This window comes from Prinia subflava, chromosome 1 (assembly GCF_021018805.1).
Source record: "Prinia subflava isolate CZ2003 ecotype Zambia chromosome 1, Cam_Psub_1.2, whole genome shotgun sequence".
Lineage (NCBI taxonomy): Eukaryota > Metazoa > Chordata > Aves > Passeriformes > Cisticolidae > Prinia > Prinia subflava.
In genome coordinates, this window is record NC_086247.1 from 111,458,535 (window position 1) to 111,472,252 (window position 13,718).

Consider the following 13,718-nt stretch of genomic DNA (forward strand, 5'->3'; position numbering starts at 1 on the left):
GGAATTGGCGAAGGCTCCCTGCAGCAGCACCGCGCTCCCCCCCGCACCTACCCCTGCTCCCCGAGAGGTGCCAGGGGTCCCTCGGCAGCGACCATTTCCCTCAGTCAAGCTCCCCCCGCGCAAGGATAGTGCCAGAGTGTTATTTCTGTTTTCTTCACCCATTTAAAGGTTGAAAATCCCAAAGGTGTAAGGTAAGGGTAAGGCAAAAGAAGTGGTGCTGATGCAGAGGAGCGTTTCACGCATAGTTTTGCACTCCCCCTTGACATTACATGCATTAAAAAACACGAACAGCCAATGGAGGCTGCATTCTCACATCGCCAGGTTTTATTTACATAAGCAACGCAGTCTGCACAGGGAGGTCTCCTTCTCCAGAGACATTCCAAACCCACCTGGACGTGTTCCTGTGTCACCTGCAGGAGGTGACCCTGCCTTGACAGGCTGTTGGGCTGGATGATCTCCAGAGGTCCTTTCCAACCTTAACAATCTGTGATATTCTTGAGGGGTGCACACCGAACAGGCATGGCAGAGGTTTGGTAATCACACTTTTATTTACTCAAACTAGACAGTGCCAATACAGAAAGTACAATGTTTTCCAGCAGTCACCGTGCCCAGCTCTGGAAACAGGCATATTACATCAGGACAGCAGATACACATACCTGGCAGAAGTTTATAGAGAACATTTTATACAGAGAAGACATGATCAGTCTGTTATTTTATTATTTGTTTAAGCAGTCACACAGTGACATCCATTATATCTTACACCTCTCTGTACATCAAGAGAAAAAAATACACTGTAGAGAAGATAAGCCAAATCTCAGTGATTTGACATCTTCCAGGTTGTCAATTTTTTCTCATCCCCCATAGACTAACTGCAGGGGTTGCAAAGTACCATGAAAATAAATATGTTACAAAAGCTTCCAGTTTTGCATTGGATTGTCAAAGCTGTTGGGAGAAGAAACCAAAAAAAATACAAGAGGCCAAGTCTGTTAATTTAGGGTTTGACAGACAAAAAATCCCACAGAATAAATGTGCTAGGGCTCAAAGGAGATGTTTTGATTTCACTGGACCAAGGCCTAGATAGGCAAAAAAGCCAGTCAAAAGGTAATTAAAGAAACCCTTGGACATATCAAACTAAAATGAATTATTCAGAAATCTGTTGGTTATAGCTAAGCAGCTCACCTATGACAATCACTAGAAATTGAAAGGAGGAAGCTGTGATGGTTTGAATGCGATGCTTTGCTGAATGTCGTCTTCAGGCCTGGGCTGCCTTTTGGACTTACGCTTTAAAACATGGAAGGAGTTTTAAAAAATGCTGCTTTTCTTTTTTTCCTTAACTATAAAACAGGAACAGGAACTCCATAGCATGAGATGGGTTGGGCTTTAAATCATAGAGAGAAGTAGCAGAGTTTAGCCTTAGAGTTTTGAGTTTACTTTGCATCTAACAAGTGTAGTCATGTATACATATAACCTTAACAAACAGATGACCTTATCCTGCAGCCCTTATTCCTCAGAAGGCAACAGGTGCCAAAACTCATGAAGATGGTCTTTTTCTTTTAAAAAGGTCAGTAAGCTGCACATGAAGCACAAATTTGCACGCAGCACTGCATGACAATTACAGAAAGATAATTTCTAAATCTGCAATGTACTTGCAGCATGTACTCAAGCTATACATAAAAAATGAAGTTACCAATGTCAGTGTGTCTTCAGACTGCAAGTTGTGTCTAATGGTTTACTGTAGATGCACAGCAAACTCATCTTTTCTTGAAAGAAATAAAGAAACTGCTGATCAGCACAGTGAGGAGAGGTATCTAAATCAAGATGAATGGCCAAGCAAATGCAGAGGTATTCTATGCAGAATTTATTTTCTCTGCTTTAATAGCAGCTTCAATCTCTTCCATGATTGGCACGGGTCCTGCATAGTTATTAGTTTCAATAGCTTCTAATTTCTCCTGATAATCAGTTGGCAAGCCATTCTGTTTTGCACCCATGCAGATAACCTGTAATTAAAAGGAGGAAAAAAAAAAGCCTTCAGTAATAGAAAGGACAGACTCCTCCAAACAATCACTTGAGTAGGAAGAACCATTTAAGTTACCCAGAGAATTTATCTCAAATAGTGCTATTTGTACCTAAGGATAGCCAAAGGCTTCTGGGAGACCACTGAAGACCAGAATAGCGTGAACACAATGACTCTGAAAAGGTTTTTAACTACCCCTGAGATTCTGATGTGTTACTGAAGTGCACAAGTCTCTGTAATTAATTTATTATTCAGTTATTCCATTCTTTCTTCCAGACAGGATGATAACTTCAATAATATATGCTGTTTCTCACTCAGGTGTGACACCAAAATCGGCTAAAGATTTAAAAAGTAGTTATTTTTAAAACTACGCTGTCCAAAAGACAACAACGAGTACCTAGACAGGGTACAGGACTAACAGAAACAGACACTTAACTCAGTGAAAAAGCACAGATTCCTTAGTTTGTTACTGCAGCTTTCCTTCCATACATAAAATAAAGCAAAGTATTGGTGCAGAAAAGATGCAACAGTGAGAGGAAAAGAGGAATTTGTAGGAACACAGCTTAAAGGAGACACCAAGCAAGCTTGCGTATAGAAATGAACATTCTAAATATGCTTTCATGCATTTAACAGCATGCCTTTCAAGGATGTCTAGAAAGAATGAATTTTGCCACAAAAAGTACGCAACAGTAGATGGATGTAGTTCAATCTCTGTGTGCTCATGCAATCACCTTTTGAGTTTTTAGCCCTCCTGCCTGGTTAACTTAAAAAAAAAAAAGCTGGGGGCAGAGGAGAAGAACAGAACTAACAACTGCTCCTGACAGGACCAGGAGGAAATGATAAAGCTGCCAATAGTGGAAGTCTGCACTTACAGCATACCAATGAGAGCTGACAGCAGCAGCAGACTATGTATCAACACCCTGAAAAGCCCTAAAGATCTGCGTTGCCATGAGGTGGGTTGGCAGGGAAGAGGTCTGTGGAAAAGCAGAGCCTGCTTTCCAAGCAAGCCCTCTCTTCAGCAGTCCCACAGCAGCTGGCCTTAGCTGTGCTCCTGGAAGTCAATTCATAGGAGTGAGTTCCTCAGTTTGGAGAAGGCAGCACATTTAACAGGCTCGCTCCTGGTTTCTTTATTCAGGCAGGAAAAGCCAGCTGCAGCAATGTCTGTGTCACAGCACTAAAGCTGCAGCACCCAGACACAGCCACACCACCCTGGCCTGGGCCTGCACAGATCTCACAGGCTCAACAGGTCAGGCCTGCTGCGTGGCTGCATCATGTGTCTCTGTGGAGCCAGTGTTGCAGAAGTGCTGAAACACCCCTGCCTCACCAGCCATCAAGGGGGAGCCCTGCAGTGCTCTGCAATGCTGCTGGACTCCTGTGATGCACTGCTGATGTGTCTGGTGAAAGGCGATGTGCACTCCTGTATTAAGTGATAGCAGGTACTTCACAAGACAGCAAGGACAATCCATGTCCTGGAAACTACAAGCCAGGTGCTGTATTTTCCTCACAGAAGCTTCCCTCTGTCTTTTCAGTGGAGTACATTGATTTTTCAAACAGAGAATTGCCACATATATATGTGAACAACATCCTCCAGAAATTCTTGTGCCAATCATAGCTAATTCACAAGTTAATCAGGGGCTTTCTGCAAGGTATAACTAAAACCCCAAACTGATTTAATAGCCTTGTCAGAGCTAGCAATCTCCTGTGAGCATCATTACAGCAGTACATTGAACAAGGACTGTTATACCCTTACAGTAGTCATGCTTTCCATCCCCTGTAGTTAAAGCACTTAGTAAATAGCACAGAAATAGTGCATTATAAACTTCTGTACACTCTTCCAAAGTTAAAGTGATGCAACACCCACCTTTTTATACTGTGGAGAAGGGGGACCAGAGACATAGTCCTTCATCTGGTAGCTTCGACAGGTCAGTACCTTTCCTGCTTGAGTGTGGACATTAACTTCTATTGGGACATAAATGCCATCCTCAACTCCCTCTTGCCTGTAAAAGACATATATTCTTTTCATGTCTATTAACTGAGCCATCCTTCAAACCAACCACGCAATTAAGCATATGAATTTATTATAATAGAATTCAAGGCAGGACACAGGTCTGTGCTTTAATATACTTAAAGAAAAATAAAGCAAAACATATTTCAGTGCTTTTTGTGCAAACTTGTTTCATATTAAAAAAAATGTTTCTAGAGAAGCAGCAGCATTCACTTTTATCATTTCAGCTCTGTAAGAAATGATGATTTGTGATTGACCTGCAAAGTCAGAAAGAGAATACTCCTAAACTAATTACTGTGGAAGACAGGTAGTCTGAACAAGAAACACAAGCAAGATTATCAGAATTGATGAGCCAGACACATGTTCCTTAATTGCCACTCAGATAAAGAAACAATTTTTTGTTTTATCTTGCCCATTGTGTTACATTTTAATAAGGAGAAACTTGTACAACTTGTACAATGCACTTTCCAATGAATAATCCCAAACACCTTTTAACTTGTACAATACATACACAGCAGTAATGAGCTGGGTCAAGGCAAAAAAATTTTTTTTTTTTTTTTAATTAGCAAAATCATGCTTAAAAAAAACCAGCCTCAAACCCAAGGCTATTTATTGTCCTCAACCACAGGCATTTAGCCACCAATAAAAATCTGAGGAAACAGTAAGAAGTAAACGAGAAGCTTAAGCAATACAAGAGACTTTCTAGCACAATTAACTTTAGATGTACTGTAGCTACGAGTCATAACAATGTTTTAACCCTGCTTATCCAATATAAATTTGACAACTCATCTTTTTTTCAAAGACTTGCTACGATTTCAAGTTCTTTAACATACATAATGTGGGCAATGTTAGGTGAGTAACTAGGTTAAGTGCAAGTACAGACTGGAAGCTAACTGCAGATTCAAGGCCAACAGACTACAAAATAAGTCACATGGTTGTGTGAGAGCAAGAAAACTGTTTAGGAACATCCACTGCTGGACTCTATGAGGCAAAGTCATGATTTAGTCTGTAACTTACGGATTTGTGAAGTACAAGGCACAAAAAAACCCACAGAAGTGACTGTGAGAGAGCAAAAAAATTAATTTGAAGCCAAAGACTTCTGCCGTCTAAGCAAAAGGTTCCCCTCCCATATTTGTTTTCTATATATTACATTGTTTTGTTAGTATTTCAACTAATTGCATGCAGCCTCAGTTACACATTCCCTCCTCTGCTTCTGGATAACAAAGCACAGACTACCCAGATTAGAAGGGGTAAAAAAAAATACATGGAAATTTCAGGAAATAACTTAGTGGAGAACCTACAAATATATTAGCTTGCATGCAGCCAAAGGATCCCAAGACCTTCAGCAGCAGCACCTGCAAGCTCATTTGAGAGGGTTAGAAGCAATTCTTAGAAGAGCACTGTGCTGACTATGATTAAAAGCCAAGACACCTCCCATTTCCAGTTCACCTCTATAGCATCAATAAGGCAACTGGGAAGAAGTGATCTGTAGTGCTAGTGTCCATGCTGCAGATTTTGGTGGTGTTACAGCACTCAAGTCTCTAGTACCTTAGCAAGCATTGAAATTTATCCCATCAAACAAATAGCAGGGATCTGCAATCCTACACTATGTCAACAGTAAACAGTGTGAAAACACTTATGGAAGTCAACGTACAAGATACTGTCCCCATGGAGGGGAAACACAAAAGCAGATGCTGTCAGACAGGATCATCATACTTAGGAAGTTTATGCTTCAGGAGAGCATGGTAAATCAGGAGTTTGAAGTAGAGGTCAGCAGAAGGGGGTCAGGACGCTTAAGTGCTACTGTAGGCAAGAGCAGAGGAACTCAGGAGATCGTAAAGCAGGGACATGTGAAGTTGTCCCCAAGCACAGGAATGCCAACTAGACGCCCATGTCCTCTTGCTTGAGGCTAGCACTCCCAGCCAGGACAAAAGTGCTCAGAGTGGCCATTACCATGTGCTAACAGAACTAGGGCAACAGTTTCTGTTGGATTTCAGGTTCACCCCAGGCAACAGAAAGCACATTGGAACAAAGTTTCACAGGCAGGGTTTTAAGGACATGTTTACACAGTGAAATTGCAACAGTACCTCCTGCAAAGGCAGGAGAACAGTATTGAGGTAGTGCTTTCACTGGGTTTACTTGGTCCCTGGTTTTCACTAGCCCAGATTCCTACTGGAAATGTCAGTGATGAACTGCTCTGAACAAACAATCCTTGTGTACCAGAAGCACCATGATGTGCAGGCACATCTCAAAAGCTGCAACAAGCACATGGCAGCAGGCAAAGTTTTGGACTCTGTCTTAGACTCTGCAAGAAGTCATGCTTTGTTTAACCAGGTGGTCTTTTAGACTTCCGTCTGGAAGCAACTTGCTCAGGGTTCCTTCAAAGTCTCTTAGTTACCGGGCACAGGTACAACATTCTCCATCATGCACTGTACAGGCGTAGTCAGGCTCTCCCATTCAACGGGGAAACAGTAACACCCCAGCTCCCTGCTTGGATGTTCCTCAAGCTCACAAAAGTTTAGATCCTTAGAAGAGAAGACATGTTGAATAACTTTCTCAAAAGGTCCCTTTGCCTGTATTTAAGATCTCTCTTCTGCAGTCTTGTCCTTATCCCTTCCTTTTCTGCGTCACCTGGAGTCTACATATGTATACAGACAGACACTGATGTCAGTCTCAAAGGAAATTCCCACTAAAGTAATGGGAAAAACACCATAGGACAAATACAGATTTTAGATCTTACAAGAGACAGGAAATTGGGAAGACAGGTTAAAAAAAAAGATAAAGGAGCATGACCTATTGTCTTCAAATCAAGGTCCACAGATAGTTAAAATACCCCTAAAAGTAGCTTTAGCTTGAAAATAAAGCTATTGTCAGAAGCCAATACACATACTGTGAAATAGAATTCACATATTAATATCGAAAGCATCATCTTGATTCCAACACCATCATTTCCACACAGCTCTTTACAAAAAATTAACCAATTTTCAATCTCTCTCTAAAGCAGAAGAAGACAGCAAGAGTTAAGTCACCTACTTATCCAGCGAACTTAAATTGCACGTGTTCATTTTCCACACTATTCCCCACACTTCGTCTCCGGGGCTCTGAGCAATGGTAGCTGTACCTCCATGCCAGACAGAACTTGTCCTGCCTTGATGATGGCCAAACTCGAGCGTAAAATCCTGCAAATGAAAGCAATGCAGAGAAACAATTTCCACTTAAAAAAAGGGCTGTTGGCTGTTCTTGACATGAAAGGGGCAGCCGAAGGACAGTAGTACATTGGAGATGTAGCCAGTTGGAGACACAGAAGGAAGGACAGACAGGTTCTCTTTGCAGACTGCTCTCACTGTAGTCTCATTTAAAAAAAAAAAAAAAAAAAAAAAAAAAAAAAAAAAAAAAAAAAAAAAAGAAGGAGAGAGAGAAAGGGAAAAAAAACCCCACCAATTTTTACTTTAGTCCTCCAGTTATATTTTCTTGAACCTGATCTGCACTGAATAGATGCAAAGAGCTGTATAAAATCATCAGGCACCAAAAAAAAGATCGCACAGCACCAGCACAGTTCACTCTGTTTCTGGAAACAGGAAAGTTTAAGTTACACCATGTGTGCAACTGCATCAGGCACTGCTGGGAAGATGGGAAAAAACACAGTAGATAGTTTCCTGGGTCAAGAGATTGCTCTCTGGCCCTTCTAAGTACCAGTGTAATAGCCTTTCTGTGCTTGTTACACATCCCATTTCTTAACAGCTTTTGGCTGAAGATTAACAAAGCTTTAAAAAGTAAAATTAGAGAAGTTTAGCTAAAGTTTAACTAAGGTTTTTACTTTAGTTTAGGATCCAAAGCACTCTGGTTACAGGCTGTTTTTCTTTTTTTTTAAGCCCAAGTGGCACTATCACAGAGGAATTAATAGGAATGAGCTCCAACCTTCCTGCAGTCCCTCACTCCCTAGCATCAGTGATTTTCCAGCTGGAATCAAGGGAGTGAAGCCACCCGGTGTCGGCAGGGAACAGCAATCGGTCAAAGGCCAGCTAGAGAAGGCAGCCAACCTGCAGTGGGGCAAGAGGTGCTTACTGGCTAACCTGGAAATCGCCCTGAGAGCCAGGAGAGCTGAAGAAGCTTGCTTTTATTCAAAGATAAGCACACACTACCAGAGCCTTTCTCCCTGCCCTCAAGGTCTGATCCTGCAAAGTGCTGCAAGGCTCTCAGCACATTCAGCGGGGGGGTAGCTGCAAGTTCCTCACACTTTACAGGAGCAGGCCTCAGGCTGATAATCCCAAGAGACACTAAGGATCTGAATATGGGGAGTTTATTAACGACAAGCTTTTGGAACTTCTTCATACACTCTAATATAGATCATTTCCTGCCAGTTACCCCAAGAGAACCTTCAAGTCATCTTTAAATGGTAACAATTGATGCTCTGCTCCTCCAAGCATCCTTCCAGATCTGTACATCAACAGCTTTAATGGCCACAAGCTAGTGTTTCCAAGCCTACAGTAAAGCCAAGCTGATACAATGGTATTTAATAATCTTGGCACGGGGAGAACTGCCCTGTAGGGTGTATGAAGCTGCAGATGCGCAGAGCTGGGTGAAAGCTCCATCTGCCCGTCACACAGCACAGGGAGAGCTCCTCACCTGTACCAGACACCTCCCACTAGACTGGTTTGCTCAGAGCCCCATCCAACCTGGTCTTGAACATTACCAGGGATGGGGCATCCACAGTATCTCTGGGCAACCTGTTCCAGTGCCTCACCACCCTCGCGGTGAAGAATTTCTTCCTGCTACGTTACGTTTCAAAGTCCGCAGTGCTTTACAAACCGGGCCGTGGGTCACGGCAGGCAGCCTGGAAGATTAAGCCCCGTCAGATAACCCCGTAGCTGTGGGACTACCACAAACATCCCTCTGCTGTGGGCAGCCCCGGCAGTGGGCCCTGGGTCAAGAAGCTCAGGATAGCCAGGGCTGGAAGGGACCTCCCGAGATCGTCTGTCCAACCCCCCCTGCCAAGGCAGGTCACCTCGAGCAGGTGACACAAGGACGCGTCCAGGTGGGTTTGGAATGCCTCCAGAGAGGGAGACTCCAAACCTCCCTGTGCAGCCTGTTCAGTGCTCTGCTTCCCTCAACGTAAAGAAGTTACTCCTCACGCTGAGGTGAAACTTCTCCCGTTTCAGTTTACGACCATCGCCCCTTGTCCTGTCACTGGGCACCACGGAACAGAAGCCGGCACCATCGCCTTGACAAGGATCCCCCCGCCTGATCCGTGCTGGGGCCTCCCCCGCGGGAGGACGGACGGGCTGCAGCACCGCACCGCAGGCAGGGACATGCGGCTCCTCGGCGGCACTGGGGCTCCCTGCAGGAACGCCGGGCTCCCTCAGCCCCCGCGGCCCCGCCGGCCGCCCCCTCACGCACCTGCAGGCGCGCCGGGGCGCAGAGCGCGGCCGAGGGGTTGCGCAGCAGCAGCCGCTCCCGCAGCAGGTTGCTGCCGTACGCGTAGTACAGGAACCAGCAGCCGCTCTCGCCGCCCGCCTCCATCGGCCCGGCACGGCCCGGCACGGCCCCGCCGCCGCTTTAACGCCGCCCTCCCGCCCCGCCTTCCCCGCTGCTTCCGCCGCCGGGCGGGAGCCGGCGCGGAGCGCGGCCGTGACGCAGAGCGAAGGCCTCAGGCGGGCTCCCGGCCGGGCAGTGACGCCAGAGCAGCGCTCCGCCCTCCATCCATCCGTCCCTCCATCCCTCCATCCCTCCATCCATCCATCCATGCATCCCTCCGTTCATCCACGCAGCCAGCCGGGAGCCGGGAACGGCGCTGGGCCGGAGCCCCCGCCGCTGGCAGGGCGGCGCGGCTGAGGCACACGAACCCAGCCATGAGCTCGGGGGCTCAGTGTCCTCCTTCATCCGGCTCAGCTCGTAACATTGAAGTCTCGCTTTGAACAGCATCGAAAAGAACCCAAGCTTTAGGAGAAAATTTTCGCCTTGTTCAACATCTATATGCTCTTTGAAAAATCATCAAAATTGTTAAAACTATTGAGTGCTGAGAAAAAACAGGCTTCTTGTTATTGGTGGTTGGTTTTTTGGTTTTTCTTTTTTCGTTTTTATTTGTTTGGGGTTTGTGTGTGTGTGTGTGTGTAAAATATCGAAAGTTCCAATAATTTAAAAAATGTTACAAGAAGCTGGTTGGCTTTCTTTGAAATAAGAATGTCATTTTGATCCAAAAGAGTAGCAATTGCTACGTGCTTCATTATAAACCCCTACATAAGATTATTCTATTTAGAAAGAAACGTCTGCCTCAGCTCGCAAGGAGCGGCTCAGGGAAAGCCCGAACTGGTAGCAAGCACGCACTAATGCCTGGAAAACCTGCCTGTTCCAGCATCTCAGCTGCTTCCCAAGGGGCATCCTCAGTGGGGAGGAATAGACTGTCAGCTGAGCCTGCAGCCCCTGGTACCGAAAAGAGCATCCTGGCCACCTCTGAGATAAACAGTGACAATTTGTAAACACATTCCATGAGAAGTAAAGTAGAGCAGATTTCCCAGCTGGGAGCACTCAGAGCAGAGTAAGATGGGAATGTGCAAAGGTAGAAGGTGAGAAAATGCTGGTGTGGGCAGGCAGAGCTGCACACTCATGCATGGAGGCACTTCCTCTCCTTCCCTGACATAAGCAATGCTGGAATGGGATAGGAGGAGCCCTTATTGCTGGCTGCTGAAGCAATATATATATATATGTATGTATAACACGGCCATGGATAGCAGTAATTAACAATAGTGTAGCCATTCTTGGTGAGATACCACTCATTCTGGCAGTTAAAGAGCCCTCAGCACAAGTTGGCTTCCTGAGCAGAGGCAGCTGCTGCAGGATTTAGCACAGGATCCCTGGCAGCACAGTGCCGGGCCTTTCTGGGAACATCCTCATCTTGCAATATAAAGGGGAAGCTGCTCCTTCCTTCAATGATGTGTTCAGTCCATTCGAGTCCCTGCTTTAGTTTTCCCAACACAGGCAGTGGGAAAGACAGATTCATCATGAAGCACGTAAAGTGATAAAAGTGATTCTGATCCTTCCTGACTAGTGCCCTTTCTAGTTTTAGGGATTATTTTTCTTATGTAGGAACCAAGTATTGTAAAGTGAGAGAGATTACACAGCAAAACTCCCTCACTCTCACTCCTTACAACAACCAGTAGCCAAGCCTGTCTTTTGAAAACCTGCTTCTGGTAAGTGCTTTTAGTCTCTTATCCCTAAGGACATGCAAATTCCATGAGAAATGTCTTTCTCTCATCTTTAGTCAGCTTCTGGATTGTTGCCTACTTTCAGCCAGAAAGCAAGGGGTTTCAAAGATATCCAAGTTTCTGCTGATCTCAAGGAAAGAGTCAAAGGACAGCTGTGAGACAGCAGGGATCCCATGAGGGAAGCTTCCAGAGGGGCCTGTAAAGCCCAAGGGACTAAGCCTGCAGGTTTTCCAGCTGAGGTGCTTGCTGCACTACATGTTTGGGCTTTATATGAGCTGTCCCTTGTAAGCTGAGGTGGACATTTCTTTCTAAACACAAAAAACTTACATAGGATTTGCAGTGAAACATGTAATAATTGTTACTCTTTAATCTCAAAATGACTTTCCAAAAAAGCCCCAGCCAGCTTTTCATAACACTTTTTAGGTTATTGAAACTTCTGACATTCTGATCAAAAAAAGCCATTCTTTTTATCAACACTCAGAGTTCAACAATTGTGATGATTTTTCACTCACAAAGCATGTAGATTTTGAACAAGGTGAAGCTTTTCTCCTAAAGCTTTTGTTCTTTTCCATGCTGTTCAAATCAAGGCTTCAATGTTACGAGCTAAGCCAGATGACTGACAAATGAGGAGACGGAGCCCCTGATCTCATGTCTGGGTTTGTACACCAGAAAGCCTCTGTTAGCAAAGGCAGCTACAAAAATTACCACCAAATTTATGGAAAGAGAAGCAGTTTAAAACACTGCCACTTGCAATTCCAAGTATTTCATCCTTCAAAAAGGCCTTTTCAATTTAATATCTTGTGATGATTCCATTTTCTGCAGTCTGTACTGAATACCAAGCCTATTTTCTTACCAAGGAACAAGAGCCAATATTTCCAGGAGTGTGGTTTTGGTATGCATGATGTCTAGACATAACATATGCCAGCTCAGGTGCTGTTTGAACTACATAGGTAAACCTTAGGTCTAGGGCGATTATTTTTCTGAAACTGATTCAATCAATTTGCACTTCTGAAATCCATTTCTTCCCAGCTTGCCAGTTGGATGACAAGGCAGCATGGGAGGGAAGTGAATTTGCTCTGGAGTGAAAGCTTTTTGAGTCTTTCTGCTGATGTATGTCCAAATCATGACCAAATGACTGTGCATAGGGAAGTACTTGGGCACTATGGGCAGATATTGCTTGGAAGCCAAGTTTACAACAGCAAAAACAGGGAGGAGGACTTTTCCTGTAGGAATTTGAGTAGAAACCTGCCAGGCTTTGGTGGTGCTACCAGATTTCACTCTTCTGCTGCTGTGTGACCTTTCAGGTGAGAATTACCTTTCCAAGAGAAGAGTGTGTTAAATGAAATCCTGGGGTGTTTTTTTGAGTTAAGTCAGTTCTAGGTGATCTCCAGAGCGGCTGACATGAGACCTGTGTTAACCTGTTTGAAGCCCCAAACAATTTGGAGTCATTGTTTCCCCTTGCATGTCGCTACAAAACCCGCGCAGAGTAAGCAGTCAGGAGTACGCCTCCCGTCCGGGACCTTCCCAAACATGGGCGAAAGCTCTGGATATCCACAGCTATTTGTGCATTGTCTGTGGAGGAGATCAACAGGGTTAGTTATGCTAAGAAAGCAGGAATTTGTTTCCATCAGGTTTTTTGCCTAGATGCAATATATTCCTGAGCATATCCTATGTAGGTTTTTAAGGGGGAGAAAAGGGAAATTAGGGAAAAATAAGGAATTAGGGATAAAAAGAGATGCAGAGGGATAAGTTAAACCTCCTGAAATGTCTGCCAGTCACTCAACGTGCCTCCCCATCTCTCCCTTTATACCCCATGGTTGTCACAGCATGGGCCATAATTGATATTGAAGAAAGAAAAGAGAACCTGGAGGAATAATAAGGACAACTGATGCAAATGAAGTGCATGTGCAGTCCTCCCCACAGCTTTTCACTCCTCCCTGAGGAGCCCTAGTAGGATGTACTCTGCAATTAGTGTTTCATCAAAATGATACCTTTTTCCTGCGAGATGGTTACAGCTGATGGTAGCTTCTTAATACAGTGTGCAAGGTCTTGGAGTCTGCAGAGATTTCATGCTCATGCAAATGAATGCAAATGATTTTACAAGGTGTCATGATGTTGCTGTGCTTGTTCCTTCCCTACAATACAGAGACCATGCTGTCTTGCAGAAACTCAGCTTCTTTCCCTGCCCTGCTTGACAGAATAGCCACTACCCATGCATCTTGTGGCTTGGCCCCACTGATAACCAGGAGAAATAGCCATCATTCATTTTGCAACTCTGTTCTCACATGTTTCCACATATAGTGCAGTCATTTAGAAGAGGAACTATTAAAATGGCTGGGTCTGTGCATTTATTCATCTGCCTTTTTTTTGGTTCTGCCTGATGACAGCTTGAGTTTTGGGCACATCCTGGGGCAGCCCAGAGCTCTCCCTGACTGCTGCACACTCAGTGTGGTTCTGAGATGTCACCGTTGTTGGTGCCATCTGATGTCTACAGGTA

At 44.5% G+C, this 13,718-nt stretch overlaps 1 protein-coding gene across 1 annotated transcript; it reads right to left on the bottom strand.

The window, feature by feature from the left end:
• Positions 1-525: 525 nt before the first annotated feature.
• Positions 526-9,681, bottom strand: GGCT (gamma-glutamylcyclotransferase). The gene is made up of 4 exons (XM_063408306.1): positions 9,417-9,681; positions 7,053-7,198; positions 3,876-4,011; positions 526-1,997 (listed from the first exon to the last, which is right to left on the bottom strand). The coding sequence occupies exons 1-4, from the start codon at positions 9,537-9,539 to the stop codon at positions 1,848-1,850; spliced, it is 555 nt and encodes a 184-aa protein (XP_063264376.1). The 5' UTR covers positions 9,540-9,681; the 3' UTR covers positions 526-1,847.
• Positions 9,682-13,718: the final 4,037 nt, after the last annotated feature.

Coding starts and splice junctions, on each gene's coding strand:
- GGCT (XM_063408306.1), bottom strand. CDS start 9,539: ATGGAGGCGGGCGGCGAGAGCGGCTGCTGGTTCCTGTACTACGCGTAC. Junction 7,199..9,416: donor GCGCCCCGGCGCGCCTGCAG/GTGCGTGAGGGG, acceptor TTTCATTTGCAG/GATTTTACGCTCGAGTTTGG. Junction 4,012..7,052: donor AATTTAAGTTCGCTGGATAA/GTAGGTGACTTA, acceptor TGTCTTTTACAG/GCAAGAGGGAGTTGAGGATG.